Source organism: Coenobita brevimanus, chromosome 88, assembly GCF_032717465.1.
Source record: "Coenobita brevimanus isolate Jiangsu-jjx chromosome 88, ASM3271746v2, whole genome shotgun sequence".
In the NCBI taxonomy this organism is placed as follows: domain Eukaryota; kingdom Metazoa; phylum Arthropoda; class Malacostraca; order Decapoda; family Coenobitidae; genus Coenobita; species Coenobita brevimanus.
In genome coordinates this window covers 896404-917621 of record NC_137041.1, presented here as the reverse complement: position 1 = coordinate 917621, position 21218 = coordinate 896404, and the positions used below count along the sequence as shown (strand labels likewise).

Sequence of the window (21218 nt, the reverse complement as noted above, 5' to 3'; positions counted from 1 at the left end):
ATTTGAACTTGACTGTGCTGTGCATAGTGCATGTAAATGCTCAATTGATTTTTTATGAGAAATATAAAATGTTTAAAGTTTTTCCAGTATATTTTTTTTGTATGAATTTTTTACTGTGAAAAATTTGGGATGCAGAGTATGGAAATTGGGAGAAAATCATCAGGAACCCCTAATTTTTATAGTTGTGTACCACGGCAGTCAGACATAAGGTATATGCAGTAAATCAGTTTACTTTATGTGCTTTTATGAGATTTAACATCCACTTTCATGTACAGGTTTTACTGTACAAAGTTAAATTAATGAACTGTACATAGAAGTGAATATTATCTGCAGTAGTTAAAGCCATTGACATATACTGTATAGTTAAGTTGATTTTTCTGACATATTTTCTACTATTGCATATCTTCCAGTAAAATTATATATAGGTTAAAAGGGAAATACTTTATTTTGTATGCTTCTTTTGTATGTAAGTAATTTGAAGATTGTATATTAGATTCAGTTTTGCATACTTATAGTCAACAAGGTTCTTTTGTCTAGTTCTGCGAGTCAGTCCTCATTTAAAATTTTTGCTGAAGAGGGATACCTTCATATGGTGGCACTGATATAACTGGGCAGAGGAGCTACTCGGGTATACAAATGGTTTACAGTCCTCACCCATGTCCCCAAAAGGAAGATGGTAAACTGCAGAGGAAGGACAACTTTGGCATGCAGTCCACTGCATTCACATTCGGATGAGCCTGGGATTTGCATCTGTTGCTAAGATTTTAAGTGAGACCTGGCTGTATATGAAAGACATATGCAGACTTAAGCTATGTATAGAAAGCTGTATTGAATAAACTTTTCATTATTATTTTCATTTCGTAGCAGTCACATGTAGGCAGTGTAGTGTATATATGATGATGGGTTATACTTTATGCGGCTTCAGAGATTTGTAAGACTTCCTAATGATTTATTTGGCATATTATACCTCAGTATCCTCTAGAAAGTTATTGATGCAGAGTACATTGATATTAAAACAGTACGAATAGCATACAAGGGAATGTTAAGGTGCAATATACAAAATAAATTGTTAAGGAAGAGGTGTTGCAAAACTTATGGCTGCTAGATTATGGCTCTGTAATTTCTCACTTGTCAACAAGTAGGTTGGTGGAGGGTCAGTCCCCCTCCCTGTAAAACAGTTAATTAAAAGGACACACAGCAAAGACCCTTTCAGCAAGCTCCTCTCACATCCCCTTCTATTGCTGTCCTCTGCCACATCATTATCCTTTTTTGGCCCCCAGTGACTATGTTCAGACTGTTGGGGCTGGTTGCTGGAGAATTAGTTTGGAGCATGAAGAAATATCATTGTGTATACTGCATAAGGACAAGATGGTGTGGAGATGGCTTCTGAGATGATGATGATGATGGTTACAGTAATGATGATTATGATGACCAATGTAATGATTGTGATGGCTGCAATGATGATGATGATGATGAAACTGCATAGGATCCACTCTCAGACTACTGCTTACCACTTAACTACTCTTTATATATTACTTTCTGTGATGAGTCCAAGTCATTCAGAGTATATTTCAGTATTTAATAGCTGATGAGTTTGTATATTATTGTAAGGAAGAACATTAAGGTAAGGGAAATATTTACTTTGCAAAATAATGGGGGGAAAAGGTAATAATGAAGATGATGTTCATAGGTGGCAATTTTTATTTAGAAATCAGGGTTTAGTTACTGTGAATTTTAAAATGGTATTGGTGTATAATATAAACTGCTGTCCAGAAACATTTTTGTTAGTTATTTTTTACTGGTACTTACATTAATGAATTGCAGTACTTTATTGCACCTTGATAAGCATGTAGTTAGGACAGAAGTTAGCCTAATATATCACCTCTGTTGCCTGTCACTCCCTTCTGCATGCTAATATTCCTGAGCTGAGAGAGGGTTGGAATGTTTCACTGTAATATTTCACCTCTGCTGCTGGTCACTTCCCTCTGCTGGCCAGCATTCCTAAGCTGAGACATGCTTGGAATTTTCTGTCTATAAATGATTCTCTTTAATATGATGCATCAGAGAGGAGAGTGAGAGACAAAAGTGTGATATAGGTCCAATGAAATAGTAAGCCAACATTTTGTCCGAGACTGTGCAGTTGTGGGCATAAATAATGATTCACTCCATTACAATAAATAACAAGACACTAAGCAGTGACTTCTGAAACACAGTGATTCAACTTTTTAAGCCAAACAGCCCTCTTAGAAAACTTTTACAAGTTTCATAATTGTTCAATGAAGATTGGAGCATTGTTCATGTCTGCAACTGTACCTTAGCAAGAGAATGTAGACAAATGTAATCTCTTCATTCACAGTACTGTAGCTTCACTTACAAGATGGCACTATATGATGACAGTATTTGTTAAGGTATGGTAAAAAGAGCACCCTGGAGTCAAAAGGAAAAGTCAATCAACCACTGCATTTTGTTTTGGCCACTTGATATAAACGATGTTATTGTAGACAAATTTTACTTTACTTTGAGAATATTAAAAATGAAAACTGCCCATTCTATACAGTAGTATCATCTTTGGGGTGTATGGGATCAGGGTAGGTTAGTGTATCCGAGATCATTTTAGGGTGGGTGATTGGTCGATTCCCTTAAAATCATCTTGCATGAAAGATGGACCTCCAGTGACCTGTTGGTGATTCAGTTGTTGTGCTTCAGGCAAAGCTATCATTGACCCATTACTGGACATTCAAGTACAATATGGTCAACTACACAACTTTTTTCACCTCCCCAGCCAGTCTTTCATTGCTGTCGTCATAGACACATGGATGTAACATAATAGACGAAGGTACATATCATAACCAACAAATGAATGACAATATGCATTGCAGTCCACTACATTTCATTCAAGCATCTGTAACTAGTGATGAGAGAGGCATGGGATGTGAACAGACATCTATGTCTAACTGTTCATCAGAATAAATCTTGGCTGATGTCTGAGATATTGTACTTTAAATATGAAGAATACAGCATCATAGTACAGTGTACTAATTAAGCATAAAAGGCTTAGCTGGTTGACTCATGCCTCTGACTCCAAGGGTCACACATTACCATAAATACATATTTTCTCTTTTGGTAACACTATTGGTGCTTTAGGGTTAGCAGTGAAATTCAGTGTCTTGTACGCCCACAATCCATACTTTCTTCTCACATGTACCACCACCACCATCACAAGAACAGGGTGTTAAATGAGGAACCATTGATGATGACACAGTTACTTACACAGGTTAGAAGGCTTGTGAACTACAGATAACAGGTATTTCATTGATGTGGATCTCTGGCTTCAACTTGGCCCTGTCTATGAGTAGGGACAAAGTGTAGAAACTGTGGATTGTGTGTGTATATGATTGAAAACAGTTGTTAGTATTTCCCATGAAGCCAAGTGGGGGAGATGAAATTCCAAATGAGAGGGTGTGTTAAGAGATAGTGAGGAATATAGAGGAAACTCCAAGTGAAAGTGGGGGTTGGTTCTAAGTGAGATCTTGAATATAGAGGAAGGCACAGATGAGAACGAGGGTGAGTTTGAAGTGAAATGATGAAGTATGTGGAAGAGGAAGATGATACAAATAACCACTCCCTAGTTTTGTCTGAAGGGGATACTGATGATTGCTTTTGTCCGTGCATTATCAACAAACGAGACAATGAGATGGTTTATTTTCCAAGCTCACTTTTTGTGCCGTATATGTTACCTAGCTAATAAGGCCGGTTCTTGTGGTATATATGAGTAAGCTGCATATACTGTACTGGTAATCTTGATATTATTTGTAACATAAGTGACATTTTGACAGGTGTTGGAAGAAGGTGTGGCAAAAAGTAGGTGAAATATAGTTCCCCTGAAGAAGGTAATGGTGAAACTAGTCAGGAATAAAACAGCTCTGTTTCACCCATGTTTCCTTCCACTTCTTGCCCATTATTTGTAACTTAAGGAGTATGAAGCATTATATTCTTCAGTCTTTATTGCATTTTTTTTTTTCCAGCTACCACTCTAAGATTATATTCAGGTTTTGACAAACTTTAAGTTTTAGTTTTAGTTTAGTGTTGAAGTTCATAGCATATCATTTATAAAGGCTTCATAATGTTTGCATGCATCAGCCTTGGTAACCTAAAATGGCGGCTCTTGCTTGATTTGTGGCAGCCTTCCTATTCAATTCCTTAATGAAGACTATTATTAAGCTTCTCCAATTTGAAAAGTCTTTCTGAGACTGAGTATAATCATTTGGTGGTAGCAGTAAGAAGAAAAAATATGCTATCAGAGTGAAATGAAAATCATAAGATGATATTTTTACAACCTGATCCCCCATTGCCCATGTTAGTACAACACTATACTTGATCTAGTCACAGTTCAGATGTAAGTCAAAGAGAGATTAAGACAGCCCAGTCAAATGAGATGTGGAGTATATTGTACTTTGGTTGTGTCACAGATGCAAGGTTTGTATTTGGATCAGCTCAAGAGTTTTTTTTTCCGCCCCAAGAAGATATTGACATACCATGGACACAGAAATGTAGTGAGAAGGAAGAGGTGTGAGGGAGCTTGCTAAAGTGATGGGAATAGGGTAATGGGCAGTTCAGTGAGTCCTTTATATGAGTTGCATAGAAGTGGTGATATTCTGGAACACATGACTAACTTACAAGGAAAATTGTGTATATTTAGTTTTTATCCAGAAGTTATGGGAAATTTTAATGAGAAAAATACAGTATTGTGTATGGCCAGATTCTAGTATAGTTTTGCCATCATAATAATTGCTCTAGTCAGATTTTATTTATGGCTCAAGTAATGCTCAGTACAGCATATCCTTGACTTCTCTTCTCAGTTTTTAGTCAACTTTTCCATTTTTAGAAGTCTCATAAAGCTGAGTAAAATAATGCCATCAATATCAAGACATTATATTGATTTCAAATTATGCTGCATTGATGAAATTTCGTAACTAATGAATACTGACAGTGAGGGTTTGTTGTCCTTAATTACTCCGTGCATTTCTCTGTAAATGTATAACAGAATGTAGGGATACATAGTTCTTTACAAGTGTAAGCTAGTTGCAGGTATTGTATTTTTTTTTAATTTATATAAAGAAATTTTGGTTAATAGAATATACTTTTTAAAAATAGTCTTTAAGAAACCTTTCCTGGCTTGAAAAAAGTCATTTCCAAACTGAAGAATTATTTGGTTGCAGCAGATGCAATGAACCAGGCATCACCTTATCAAATGGGGAACCCCTTCACTGTGGTGGTATAGTCCTTTCATCTTAACTTGGCCCAGATGTTTGTCCTTTTGCAGCTTACTTCACATAGCTTAGGGGCAGAAGACAGTGCTGTGCCTCTACGTCCTTTTCATAGCGCTTCTTTGTAACTAGCATCATATTTTACTGTTAATCTATTGTTGCAGCTTGGCACTGAAGTTAGAGAGATGATAGGTTAAGGCCAAGTAAGAGTTGAAAGAATGCAAGTTATTCTAGTTAAATCTTGTCACCTCCAGATAATCATATTCAGCTTGGGAGAAGACCTATTGTATTGAAGGGAATTCATGAAGGATCTAAACATTCCATTTATAAAACCCTCCTAGCCTGGATAAAATGGTCTTGGAATAGAAAGAATAAAGTATGAGAGATGTCACCATAGTGAAGTGGGTAACATAAAGAGGTCCGTAAATAACACTCCACATGGAACGCACTTGGTGGCAACTTAAGTGCTGTGGGGATAGCCAAATCTGCTGGTGTGTATCTAGATGTGACAGTGGAAATAGGAAATGGATAAATGATGCTGATAGACATTTATAATGCTGATTGAGTCATCCCCACAACACACGAGATATCACCAAGCAGAATAGAAAGGGAGCATTATATATATATATATATATATATAGAAAAAAAACAGCATTCCTTTTATATACTGAAATTTCTTACCTGTACTATAGCATGTCTCTAGTCAGTTTTTATATTCAGGTACAACCATTGTTTAGAGAGTCCGATGGCACAGATTTTTAGCACTGGTAGTTTGCTTAAGTACAGTAATTATGAGGGTAGAGTTTCAGAGTCTGTATATTGTTTAGAATAGTTTGATAAATTTCTTAATATATACAGTATGTTGTTTGTGATTGCTCTACCTCTAAATTGATTGGTTTGGTTCTGTTTACCGTGCTTATGTAAGATTTATTTTTGTTTTGAAAATGAAGAATGAGGTACTACTTAGGGCCGGGTTGGGATGATGATGATGACGATGATCATGACAACTGTGACAGTTATGGTATTTTTCTTTGTCGTATTGATAAACCATTTTAAGAGAACAACCATTTACTACAGGTAGAATGCTGTACACTAGCTGATGCACATTGTACAAAGGTGATACATTACACTTATCCATTAAACACAACTGTGCACTTGTAGAATGTAGTGTATTGTACTAATAATATCCTTCAGGGAGGGATTCTCAAACATATTTATAATTGATTAGCTCTGTGGAGTTATGCTGAATGTGACAAAATTAAAACCAAGAAAATGGAAGATCGAATAATGCATTTTAGATACATGGCACCTTCAGGGTTCATCAGTGGAGTGCCTCATGCTATTTTTATGATGATGCTCTGTGCCGGAACTCCAAAGGTACGATGGGTAAACAAATTTGTTGCCTAACCTCCACTTCATCAGTTTAATGATTACAGCAGATTTGACATTACACCATGGATGCCCTCAGTTCTTAGTAACTGTTTTGCCACATCTCAGAATTTTAGTCTTTGTGAACAAGGCATGATCATCACTCAGACTGATGCCTTGGAGGGCTATGATGTTCATTATATTTAATTCCAGCTGTGGCGATGGGGACGGATACCATCATGTGGTGGCACCAATATGACTGGGCGGCTTCACGTTGTGCATATACAAATGTCCCTCACTTCCCTCACTGTCCCCCTGTAAAGAGCATGGTGGACTGCAAAGGTGGGGATCTTCATCCTGCAGTCCACTGGGTTCACATTTCAGTTGAATCTAGGGATACTAGTCGTGGTACTACTATTCTTGGTACAGCAGAACTTACAAGATCATATACCTTAGTGGCCATGTTTTGTAGCGAAAGGGTTAGTGAAGACTTTACCTAGCCATTTCCATTCAGAGTCTTTGCTAAGCTGAAGAGAATTATATGGCATATATTCTCATTCTGTCAAGTTTTTTCCTGCTCCCCCGACTGAACCTCACCCCATCCTTAGCTGCAGAAAGAGGCTGTGGTGATGGTGATGATAACCACCATCCTACCTGTAAATGTTGCCTGATTGAGCATGCATCCAGACTGGTACGAAAAGAGGTCAGGATGATGATGATGATGATGATCTTGACCATTATCCTACCCATAAAAATTGCCTGGTTGAGTGTACACATAGTCAGGTGTGGATAAAGAAGAGCTGTATCTGGATAGTGGGACTTCTGTCATGTTTAACAAGGACACAGCCACAAGACAATCCTATGCATCACTCCTACCTTCACCAAGTGACCATAGCATAACAGGAAGCCAGTTTTTCTCAGATGAATTAAGATCCAGTACTACAATTGGTATTACTCATCTCTAAAGCTTTATATGGTTGATGCAGTACTAGGTGTTGTAGTCTTAATAAGCCATACTAGAGTACTGTGTGATTTATAGTACGGAATTACAAATGCAGCACATTATTGCCTTTTGCTTACAGAATGTACCTATTATAAAATACATATTATACTCAGCATTTTGCATCTGTAATAATCCAGTTATGTAAAATAATCTTTTCATTGAATTGTGATAATGCCATTTTCAACTACATTTTTCCGTGGATGCACATCATTGGTAATTACAAATGTAAATGGTTTATAAAATTCGTATTACATACAATTATTGTGGTATGAGAGTTTAATACTGTATTGGGTCTGACGTGTAGCAGTTTTTATAATAAATACTCTTAGTTACGTTGTGTGTTTGTTGGCTGCCTGTATGGCTGTGGAGAATGAGATTGACTAGGAGAGTTTATGTGAATTAAATGGAGGGGGGAGGGAGGAGAGTGAAAGACCGAGGATGAGGTAGATAGATGAGTTGGAGAGTTGTATAAGTGACAGGGGTGTGAGCTGGAGAGAGGGCAGTCTAGTGGCATAAACAAGTCTTGACAGGTGGGGGAGCCAAGGTGGGGCCAAGTCCTATTATGTGGATGGTGGTGGGGGTCACCACAACACATTGCATGTTTAACAATCCGAAATTTTAAATGAGAGGACCAGGTGGAGTGCAAGGGGGGAGACAAGTCCCTCCAGAGCCTCCCTCATATCCACGCCGCTGGGGCAGTCTGATAGCAAAGGACGGTGTGACATGTAGGGAATTCGTCTGTAGTCACCCCCTTCTGTGAGTGGCTTCGATATAACCATTGGCGGAGCTGCCTGGCTGTATAAACGTTCTCAGCTCCCCCTCTGTCCCTCGAAAGAAGAATGGTGGACTGCAGCAAGGCAACTTCAGCCTGCACCGGGTTTACGTCCAGATGAGCCTGGGGCCACAACAACCTGTTTCTGTTTCTGGAAGCCTCCCATCCCATATATTAGTGTGAAACAATATGGTGATGGATGGAGTAATTTTTTTTTTTTTTTCGTTTCAACTGCCTAAAATATCCAACTACATCTTGAATGTTGAGTTGTAGCAGTGGATTACCGCCAGAACGTGATACCAGTCACGAAGAAGTACCATGGAAAGGATATAGATCCATGGTATACTTTTTCATTCATTTGCATGGTTGATGTAAGCTGCAAGAGAACGAAAATCTGTATCAAGTTGAGGTGTAAAGAGCATAGTGAAACTTTTACCGAAGTAAGGGCCGAGACTGTGATGTAAGTGTACTCGGTATGTTTTTACTTGAGGGAACTGGGCCAACATCACGTTTAATACTGAGTTATGGTTGCAAGAAATTCGACGAGCCTTAGTTATGAGGTAGCAGTTAGTCTCCTTTGTTACCGCACTAGACAATTCGACCCTCCAGCCTGACTACACTTGGCCATTAACCGAACTGAAAGGGGTCAGTGATCTCTGGCGGATAGGGTAAATGTGCACACACACACACACACACACACACACACACACAGGGAGAGAGAGATCGTCAAGAGATGCTAGGATAGTTACAATGTGGGAATGAGACTCGTTCCATATGAACTCCAGTCAGATCCACCCTTCATTCTGTCTAACTACTTTTGGTTATTAACTGAGTTGGAAGGGGATAGAGATCCTTGCCATGTTAGAACAAACGTGTTATAGTGAGTGATTTATTTAGCTGGAGCACATGCAACACCAGGCTCATATGAACGTGAACCCGGTGGACTACAGACTGAAGGTCCCCTCCCCCTGCGGCCACAAACCTTTCGGGGTATAGCGAGGGAAATGAGTGACATTTGTATATTCGGGCAGTGGATCATCTCGGTTATATCGATGCCATGACATGAAGGCGTCCTTCTCCGACACCGTGGCGCGATATTGCTAAGGTACTCGTATATCCACGCAGTGTTTACATGTCCGGCGCATCGGTTACCAACAACAAACCCCCCGACAACTCCCGCTGACGTAGGCATTCTGCGCACCAGTGTTCCCGATGCCTTCGTTCAAGATGGGGGTGCAACGAAACGATCACGTATTCTGAAAGAAAAAGACACAGCTGAGGTTCATTGGAAGGGAGGAGTTTAACTTGAGTCGCGTTCCACCATGACTGTGACCAACATGGAGGAGTACGCCGAGACCGGCTTCTACACCAGGAAAGAGGCGTCTACGAGCTCGATCTTGTTTGGGTTTCTATTCAGCCACTTTGGACTCTTCCTCATCGTGTCACTGTATGCAGTCGCTGGTAAGCCAAACGGAAATGTTATTTACAACCTGTTATATGAGGTTTTACTATGCCTGGATGCCAATTGTAGTCGCAACAGAGCAACCCCAATCTCTTTGGCCGGGTAGACACATAAACAAGACGCAAGCAATGCCCCTGCAGGGCCATCCCGTGCGGTGGAAGAGTATGGAGGTTTGGTTCCTGGATGGAGGTCGCATATGCATCTCCATGCACTTAACAAGAGCACCAAAGGAGGCTTGACATCACCCTGTTATTTGGATATATGGTCACCACTCCGCGTTGTAAATGGCTTCCTGGGTTTTAGGAAACATAAGGCTTTGTCATTCAGTGTTGAGTCACCTAAGGAAGTTGGTAGCACTGCAGTACATACAGTGAGTGGATGATGGTCGCCCACGAAATAGCCACGATTTAATATTCAAGTCGTGAGAGGTCCACTTCCCTCAGGTGAAAACAAACCGAGCTTAAATATCTTTCTGAATCCTTTTCAAATATGGCGCAGGATGGCAGCAGTGAGGCCTGATCAATCCCGCCATGACAACACACTGTCTCATGGGCAACAGGCGGGGGTTTTCGTCACCCTGCTTTTCTGCATTTATTTTCCACAGATTATTTTACTTTTAACGGCCATATTATTCCCCTGAAGATAATTTGAAGCCATTGACAGAATCTTGGTATTTCACTTTTGTTTTCCAGCAGTATCATGAATTGTCTTTACGTTTTTTTCTTTTTAATTGTCCATCGTCGTTGATCCTGTCTTCTTGTGGACCTTAAGGCTAGAAACACTAATCTCTCTCTCTCTGAATATACAGTATCTCGATTCTCAGCATCATCAACGCCATTTCGCTATTATAAGTGCTTGAACTGTCAATGACTCGTACTTTTGCTCATTTTATTTTATTTCATTAATATATTTTTTTTCTTAGTTTCCGTATACACATTAGTAATTTTATCCAGACCGTTTCATATTTAAACTGTTTTGTAAGGGATCTTTGCATGTGGCATGTGTTTGGAGTGTAATGCTGTATGGTTGTGAGGTATGGGCTGTAAAGAAAGGATATTCGTAGGTTCAGACTTACAGAAATGAGAATTATTAGATGGATGTGCAGTGCGTCCTTCAATGCGAGGCGTGGGAGGTGGGGAGTAGGTTTACGATGGAAGAGCTGAGAGGAAAGATGGGACTGAAGTGTATTGGTGCTGTGATGAGAAGGGGCAGATTGAGATGGGATGGGCATGTGGAGAGGATGGGGGATGAGAACTGAATGCGGTAAGCGAGAAGTGTGAACGCCGGGGGGAGGGTAGCGAGAGGCAGACTGAAAAAGACCTGGAACGAGATCATAGAAGGTGACCTCAGGGATAAGGGACTGAATAGGGAATCTACCAGAGATCGAGCAGCATGGAGGTGACCAAGGACGATGTATTTAAGCACGCTGGAGACTTAAGAAACAAAACGAACGATAAGATACGAGTCCCGTCTCCCCTAACGGCAAGCACGTCATGGTTTGTTTACGTCTCTTGGTTACCTGAGCCACATACAACACTAGGACGTTAGGCGACGGGTTTCTCTCTCTCTCTCTCTCTCTCTCTCTCTCTGTAAAGTAGATACTTACGTATCCTCTGTCTTCTTTTGATCGATCTATCTGTCCCTTCTCCCATACGATCTATGTCTACCTATCTACCTATTTATCTATACCTATCTGTCTATCCATCCATCAATCAGCCAGTTCATCAATCCATCAGTCCATATATCATCTTTCCATCTATCTCTCTATCAGTCTATCTATCTATCCACAGGCGCCTACGCATTCATAGCCATCGAGCTGCCTAACGAGGAACGCTTGTACGAGATGAAACAAGCCAAGGCCTTATTGGTTAATCAGAGTGCTAATTACCTGGGTCAGCTCTTCTGGTATTATCAGGGCCTCAACTGGACCCATACCAACTTCACTGTGCAGGTAAGACGCCATACCAACTACACCAGGCAGGTAAGACGCCATACCAACTACACCAGGCAGGTAAGACGCCATACCAACTACACCAGGCAGGTAAGGCGCCATACCAACTACACCAGGCAGGTAAGGCGCCATACCAACTACACCAGGCAGGTAAGGCGCCATACCAACTACACCAGGCAGGTAAGACGCCATACCAACTACACCAGGCAGGTAAGACGCCATACCAACTACACCAGGCAGGTAAGACGCCATACCAACTACACCAGGCAGGTAAGACGCCATACCAACTACACCAGGCAGGTAAGACGCCATACCAACTACACCAGGCAGGTAAGGCGCCATACCAACTACACCAGGCAGGTAAGACGCCATACCAACTACACCAGGCAGGTAAGACGCCATACCAACTACACCAGGCAGGTAAGGCGCCATACCAACTACACCAGGCAGGTAAGACGCCATACCAACTACACCAGGCAGGTAAGGCGCCATACCAACTACACCAGGCAGGTAAGACGCCATACCAACTACACCAGGCAGGTAAGGCGCCATACCAACTACACCAGGCAGGTAAGACGCCATACCAACTACACCAGGCAGGTAAGACGCCATACCAACTACACCAGGCAGGTAAGACGCCATACCAACTACACCAGGCAGGTAAGACGCCATACCAACTACACCAGGCAGGTAAGACGCCATACCAACTACACCAGGCAGGTAAGACGCCATACCAACTACACCAGGCAGGTAAGGCGCCATACCAACTACACCAGGCAGGTAAGGCGCCATACCAACTACACCAGGCAGGTAAGACGCCATACCAACTACACCAGGCAGGTAAGACGCCATACCAACTACACCAGGCAGGTAAGACGCCATACCAACTACACCAGGCAGGTAAGACGCCATACCAACTACACCAGGCAGGTAAGGCGCCATACCAACTACACCAGGCAGGTAAGACGCCATACCAACTACACCAGGCAGATAAGATGCGTATATCATCATCGTGAACAGCAGCACCACCACCACCGTCATCACCATTATTATTATTATTATTATTATTATTATTTTTATTAACTTTACTGCTATGAACACACACACACACACACACACACACACACACACACACACACACACACACACACACACACACACACACACTGATAAATATGCCGATGATGATGATGATGATGGTAATGATGACGACGATAATATTCATGTTAATAAAAATGATAATGATAACAGCACCAGTAATAATGTCGTTAATAATAGGAATAATTTTGATGATGATAATGATGCCACACACTTTTCAGCTGCGAGGGGATATCAGGCGCCTGGAGACATACATCCTGTCAGCCGTAGCCAATGATAGGTATGATGGCACGATTGATGGATGGCAGTGGTCCTGGACTCTCCCTAAGGCTCTACTGTTTACTATGACTGTGATGTCTACTATTGGTAAGGCAAGAGCAAGGGTTTTGTCTTTATTTTTATTAGTTTTTCTCTTCTACTACTACCACCACTATTTTTTTTTCTCTTTAGCGTCGTAGCTGCGAGACGTTCTTCTTAACACACACACACACACACACACACACACACACACACACACAGTTGCAGTGGTATAGTAGCAATAATAGTGGTAATAATAACAATAGTAGTAGTAGTACTAGTACTAGTAGTAGTAGAAGAAGTTGCTGTAATAATAATAATAATAATAGTAACCCTGCCTATCCTTGTCCTATTATCATACAGGCTACGGACATATCTACCCTGTTACGGACACGGGCAAGCTCTTCTGCATCTTTTACGCCCTTGTTGGCTGCCCTCTGCTCCTTCTCTTCCTGGGCAACCTCGGCAATTCCGTAGCAGATGGGTTTATATGGATTTACAGGTGGGAGCCGGGTGGTCAGGTGGGTTTAGGTGAATTGTGCTTGGATGGGTTTGTGTGCCATGGTTTAAAAGTAATGAATGAGAGGACAGATGGATGGATGGAGATGGATGCATGGATGGTTGACTAGGTGGATGGATAGATAGACAGATTGATGGACAGACTAATAGATGGAAAAATAGGATGATATAGATATATGTATAGATATGGTAGATTGGTAGACCGACAGACATAGGTAGAATAGATAGACCGATAGATTAATTGATATAGATAGATGGGTAAATAGACGAAGAGAGAGAGAGAGAGAGAGTGATAACTATGTAAATGCCTTTGTCATTATTGTTGTTAATGTTATTGTTGTTGATGTTGTTGTTGAGCCTCCCTCATCATCATCATCATCTCCCCAGCCGGTTCTGCTGTCGCTGGTGTCGTAGTCGCCGTAATGAGGAGGAACTTCCGCCGAATGCAAGCAAGAAGCACCGGAAGTTACTGATTGACGAGGAGGTGGGCAAGGAGGAGTACATGCCCACTGAACATGTGAGTAGAAGTAGAGGTAGGCGAGGTAGATAAGAGGGTAGAAGATAGAGTGAGAAGGATAGGCGGAAGAAGAAGGATAGATGGAGGGATAGATGGAAGGAGAACACACGAAGGAATAGAGGGAAGGATGGACCGAGGGACAGGAGGAGGGAGACGAATAGACAGAGGGATAGACAGAAAGGGATGGATAGTTGGAGGGATAGAAGGAAGGAGAAGGATAGATAGGATAGACGGAAGGGGAAGGATAGACGGAAGGGAGAAGATTGTAGGAGGGGTAAGGGGTGTGTGCTGGATGGTCTTTGAGTTGGTGTGTGGAGATACGTTGTTAAAAAATGAAGCAGGTTTTCATATCTAAGCCTGTATCTCAGAATATCGATCTATCTATCTGTCTGTCTGTCTATCTATCTATCTGTTCTCTTGTACGTACGCGTGACCTATATCCGTTTTACAATTTGCACCACAACCACCACCACCACCACCACCACTACTATCACCCTTCTCCCTCAGCTCAACGTGCCCATTACCATCAACCTCGTCCTCCTCACCCTCTACATCATGTTTGGCGCCGTCCTCTTCATGTACTGGGAGGACTGGGGGCCTATGGGGTCCTCCTACTTCACCTTCGTCACCCTCTCCACCATCGGCTACGGGGATATGGTGCCCGGAAACGCCATCTTGAACGGAACCGAAGATCATATGGCCACCTTCAAGATGCTGTTTTGTATCCTGTATATTCTGCTAGGTGGGTGAGCTGCTTGGAGAGAGAGAGAGAGAGAGAGAGAGAGAGAGAGAGAGAGTGGTTGTTATTAAATATTGCCAATATGATTATTGGCGTGGGCTCATGCAGTTGTGTGTGTGTGTGTGTGTGTGTGTGTGTGTGTGTGTGTAAATCATTTTCTCACACGTACAGGAATGGCATTGCTTTCCACCTGCATCAACCTTATGCAAGAACAGCTGGTTGACAAATGTCGCTGGCTGTCTCGCACTGTGGGCCTCTCGAAACCCCCAGAGGAAGAAGACGGAAAGGGAGAAGGCAAGGAGGACGAGGACAAGGAGAAGAAGAAGAAGAAAAAAAAGAAGAAGAAAGACAAGAAGAAAAAAGAGGAAGAGGACCCGGAGTCAGGCTTGGCCGGTGATGCGTCTGTCGCGCCCTCACCCCTGCCCGACCAAAACGCGGGACCCTCACCTGGTTCAAAGTCTCCTGCTGACTCGAGGTATTATTATTATTATTATTATTATTATTACCTATTCGCCTGCGTCTGTTTGTCTATTTGTGTGTCTGTGTACAAGATATCTCAGAAAGTTGTTATCGTATTTCCATGTAATTTTATAAACAGGTTGGCAATGGATGAAGGAAGAGTTGATTGGATTTTGAGGTGGATCTAAAAACATATGCAGCAATAAATCATAAACCTTATTGGCTTTGGTGGAGGTATACCCTCTTTGAGATTATGTAACAGGGCAGACTGAGACCGTAAAATTAACTGTATTTGAGGTCGTAAAAGTATTCGTCAGGTAGGAAAGAGGGATTGCAGTAGTAAGTCATCGGGTTTATTGGTGTTGATGGAGGTATGTGCTCTCTTCTGCTACTACTACTACTACTACTACTACTACCACTACTTGTTCTTTTATAGGTCACCATCCCCGTATCCCGCATCACCATCGCCACATTCCAGGTCACCGTCACCGTCTCCCAGGTCTCCGCCGCCGCCCCCGAGGTCACCATCCCCTCCAAGGTCAGCCTCGGCCATGTCAAGGTCAAGGTCAAGGAGTCCCGTTCCTCCAGCCACTATCCCGTCCAGGCCTCCCACGGCGCCCAGTGGAAATAGTCTCAAAGTGCCGGGACTACTGGATGACTTCTAGATCCCTAACACCTATTCCTTTGTGATTTATTTTGGGTATGGGTAGTTAATATCCTTTTGTAAGTTATTAATGCAGAGGATGGTGATAGAAGAATTTATGTAACAGAGAGGAAGTTGGTAAGCTATAATAAGCAAAATAAATCGATTAGGAAGAGGTGTTAGGGAGCCTCCTTGCCTGACAGGAATACGGGCCAAGTTATAAGTTGCTCAGTCCCATCAGACGAAAACGCACGGTTATACACAGGCCTGTATGACCTATAGTATACCATGTATACCTGTTATAACCTGATAGTGAAATTTTAGTAGAAGATATTAGACTATTTATTAAGATGACACTATGTTCATTCTTTGCTACCTCCAGACGATTTAACTCAGGTTAATTAAGGGGGATATCTCTTTGTGAAGGGGTTAATGGAGGCTTTATCTAACCCCCCTTATTTCCAGCGAACGTAAAAAAAAAAAAAATATTAACTCAAGCTGAATAAAATCCTCTGGTGGTGGCAAAGATGAAGCAAAAAATGATATTCGTATTAGTTTGACATTTATACAGTATATATCTAGCATAATGTTGTGTTTGGTCTGGAGTTTACGTAGTACAATAAAAGTAAATCTGTAGTATTATAGAAGCCAATGCTCTTTTCCAGAATGCAGCCATAGATAAGTAAATAATATTACTGATAAATAAGGCTTGAGGTCGCCCGTTTATCGGTCTTAATTGCTTGTGATTATTTCATTATGGGAAGATGAAACAAACTCGTATGCTGGATAAGGAATTTTATGGAGGAACAAAGAGTATGCCACTCTTTTATTAACAACTTTGTACATTTGGCAATAGGATAACCAGGAGGAAGTATGAAAAAAATCTACGCTAGTGCTACAATAAATCTGAATAACAAATCAGTGGTTTAAGATAACAATGGGTGTTTTATATACATAAAAAACAATAACAATAAACGATCGACACCTAGATGATTATATAGGTAACTACATTACAAAAATAATATATAAAACGACATCACAGATCATTCCATTCAGCTGAGATTCAGTTCCCTGGGAAGAGAGGAGGTGGAGTGGAAGGTGTTTACTTCTTCAAAATCGAATGAGCATTCCGGGACAACAAAAACAAGAACCACTACAAAGGCAAAAAATATATCGTGCTGGCGATACTTATGATTATTGTCGTTATTATGATTTAATTCTTTTTATGGTGCAATAAAGTTTTAATGTCTGAGAGAAGCAGTATGAGACTGGCTGTAGCCTAATCTTGCTGAAATGATAATTCAGTTGTTCATAATGTTATTTGCGGTGAACCAGCACTGGATTACTCTATTTTCTGCCTTATTGTATTGTCTGAAAAATGTGATATCGTAGAGACACTGTTTAGAAGCAAACTTTACCTAAATGTAACCCGAATACTATGACACCATCAAGAAGAAGAAGAAGAAGACGTAAGAAAGACGGATTCCCGAATTCCTAGTTTATTTTGCTTCAGTGACAGTGTTCAAGGAAGTATTTAAGAGTAGCAGGCATCATCTCTGGAACTATAACTCACTGGGTCCCCAATACCGTACCATAATAAGGGAGAACAAGAGGAGGAAGAACAAAAGCCAGCTATGTCCCCAACCTCCCTCTCCGTGATTCTCTCCGTCGTTGTGAACTGAAACCGGCGCCAGCACCAGTTTCGCCTGCCTGCCATTCAGCACAGCACAGGTCAGTCAGCGTCCTGATATGTAGCCAACTCAACCTTTGCCATAGTTATTCAGAATTTCAGAGGGGAAACATCCATGCGAATAATCTGTTGTGGCCAAATTGGACTCCCAGGAAATCGTTGAGGAGCACCATTTTTGTTTTAACCCTTTCAACAAACTCATGCTGGCAAGAAGCAATAGGCCTGCATTATAGTGTCTGGTATTCTAAGCACCTTTGTTATAAAATATCCTTTGCAGATCAACATTAATTTTCATAGAGTATATTTGTTTACATTGACTCTGTCAGCCTTTGTAATGATGTTAGGTTAATTTTGTTCCCCTCGGAAATATATATCAGAAAAGAATACATCACACATCAGCCCTTTGGAAAATGGTTTTTATAAGGAAATTTTGTATAAAGGTAAAAATTATCCAATTCTCGTCCCACAACTGATGTTACACAACACACTGTGATTGCTGCAGCTCCAGACTTTACTGTGCTTGGTAAGTGAGTGGCAGGACCTTTGAAACTGAAATGGTTTACAGATTTCCCCTTTTTTGTTCTTTTTCACAACATAGCAGTTTTGGGTGTATCACTGTTATTGACAAGGAAGCTGGTGTAATTTATTCTTCAAAATTGTGTTAGATTTGGCTAGTTTAGATTAGGTTAAATGTTGACCATAGAATTCTCCTGCTTTTGGAGTTCAGTCTATGAGGTAGAGTCAGAGGTTTTGAAATACTTGTACCTGGCATGATTTTACGGTAGATTGGTTTTTCATATTGAAATAATTTTAATAAAAAATTGAAAAATAATTTTCCATATTCTGAAGCTTTGCCACAGCTGCTTTATATTTGAGCCCTTCAGATAAACTGCAAGAATGCGTACAGTAGGCAGAATAAGAACATGTATCCTCCCAAGAATTGGTGAACAATGCGGGACAGGTCAAACCATGCAGGATTTGGATTAGACCATATCCTCACCAAATGCTTGCAGGCGTGTGCGGATGCGGGCAGGGGTTTGGCATTACTGTAACTCCTAGAACCAGCCCCATTGGACGTGTGTGAGTGTGAGTGAGAACTTTTAATGGTTACAGCGATGCAGAACTCCTGCTCACTCTGGCATGCATTTAATTTTGACACGGACTTTGAAAAGATATGACTGAAGTTATGTTTTGGCAGTTGCAAATGATTTTCAGGCAAAATAGGGAAGAGTGTTTTCCTAACTGCACATTCTTTGTTAGCTGCTCCTGTAAGCAATAGGGTTTCCACCACACACGTGAGCCAAGTGTATGCAACAAAACACACTCCAAGTTTTGGTGGTTGATTTAACAGTTTCATTAGGGGTTCAGTGCGGTTTTGAAAGAGAATTATGGCATAACTGATCTAGTTGTATATTCAAGGAGACAGGTCGATTTTTTCATTGACGTTGATAAGAGACTGTACATAAGCTGTGTGAAATAAGCCAAGTTCAGAATCTTAGCACAAAACATTCATCCATGCCCTGCAGGTTCGATGTTCGACTTCCATTTTAATCCTGTTCCCAGGACTGATAGTGCGTTGAACAGTAGTAATGCCTGAACTATTTCTAATGTGTCATGCTGCCTTCTGTAGTGATTCGAGCTTAACCAATGAGTGAGTAACCACAGAATGCGACTCGTAAAACTCCCTGCGTGGATTCATATTAGGTTGAGTGCGTCTTTCCGCAGTTGAAATGGCTTCATGGGAATCATCATAGGCAACAGAATGAAGGCTCAAGCCAAGGCCCAGAGAGCTCTGTCTAGGTCATGGTTCAGGGGTTCCCCAAAATATCCTACTGTATCTCTAAAATTTTTAGGTGTGCAAAGTCTTATGGGTGCTAGAAGTAACCAGGCATTGATACAAACGTCCCACAAATCCATCTCTATCCCCTGAAAGGAGGATGGTGTACAGGAAAAGGAGTAACTTTAGATTGCAGTCCACTAAGTTCACATTAAGATGAGCCTGGGGCCACAACAACAACTAAGACTACGCCGTAAGGGAATTGGTGATGACATGACCAGCACGTCGAAAAATATTATAATGAATAATGGTCTTAATGTAATTAATACTCCGTGTGCAACAATATTAAAGAGGGAAAATGCCTCAGGTGCAGCAAGCATAAATAAATGCAGCCATGAAAGACAGACCACGAAACTCCCATGGTGTGTTATAGTGTATGGTGTAAAGTTCGTTACCATTGCATAGCATTCATATAGTAACCCTGTAATGCTCCACAAAATGCAGCAGTAAAGGGGACATCAAGACGTTTCAGTAGTATATGACACGCATCTTCACTTGCTGCTGCTTACCCTACAGGGGGCGTGGGGGCCAAAACACCCCCCTCAGAGACATCAGTCTGGATCAAACTGAGATTAATAGTTATTGGTCCCCCGGGTGCTTACCGGTATGTGCGCAAGATTTCGTAAAACATGTTTGTCAGGGTTCAGAATTTTGCTACATACATACATACATTCATACCGATACATATATTTTACACGTATACATACTTGCAAACATGCATACATACGTATATACATTCATACATACATACGGTATACATAGCGTACATACATACACACATATGCATCTTGTGAAATGAGCTTAGGTCACTTATGTCCTGTGTCGAAAAATGCATAAAGTCAGCATTATCCTGGGTCAGAATTAGTTTGTCATATGCTGAGCTACAACTGGCATAGTGTAGTTACTTTTGCCTGTGATATAAGTAGCCTATTTTTATCTCATGTGTAAATCCGTATAGGTAATATATGTCCTTTAATAAATACCGTAAAATATGTTCTTAATCTAAAGTGTCGTCAGTCATTACTAGTGTGTGTAAATTAACAAGTCATATATATATCCTGTGTTGAAAGTGATTTATGGTCTTTTGTCACTATAGGCCGTGTCTGGTGTTATGTTAGTCCAGCGTCTGTGTGGTGGAAGGTGTGATGGTGAGTTTACTGGTGTGGCAAATGGGAGCTTTGGGAAGTTTGTGGTAAGTGTGTGGTGACTATGGAAGGGGGTATGGTAAATGTGGTAGTGGTTTGGCAAGTGTGTTGGAGGTGTAGGAAGTGTGATATGGGTGTGGTAGACTAAGTGTGAGAGGAGGAGTGGTAAGTCGTAACTGTAAGAACTTTAGAGCGGGCGTGGTTAGTGTGGTAGGAAGTGTGGTAGGGGGTGTGGTTGTGTGGGAGGTATGGTATAGGTGGTGTGGTAAATGTGGTATGGGTGTGGTGGTGTGGTAAATGTGGTATAGGTGTGGTGGTGTGGTAAAGATGGTAGAGGTGTGGTTAATGTGGTGTAGGTATGGCAGGAGTTCTGGTGGTGTGGGGGGTATGATACAGATGGTGTAATAAATGTGGTAAAGGTGTGGTAAATGTGGTATGGGTGTGGTAGGGA

The 21218-nt window shown here is 41.2% G+C and overlaps 1 protein-coding gene across 1 annotated transcript; it reads left to right on the top strand.

Annotated features, from left to right (window-relative positions):
- The first annotated feature begins 9732 nt into the window (after positions 1–9732).
- LOC145411153 (TWiK family of potassium channels protein 7-like) lies at positions 9733–16117 on the top strand. The gene is made up of 8 exons (XM_080281208.1): positions 9733–9871; positions 11663–11823; positions 13143–13287; positions 13582–13720; positions 14125–14254; positions 14762–14996; positions 15165–15468; positions 15889–16117. Exons 1-8 carry the CDS (start codon positions 9733–9735, stop codon positions 16115–16117), a joined length of 1482 nt encoding a protein of 493 aa, XP_080137334.1.
- Positions 16118–21218: the final 5101 nt, after the last annotated feature.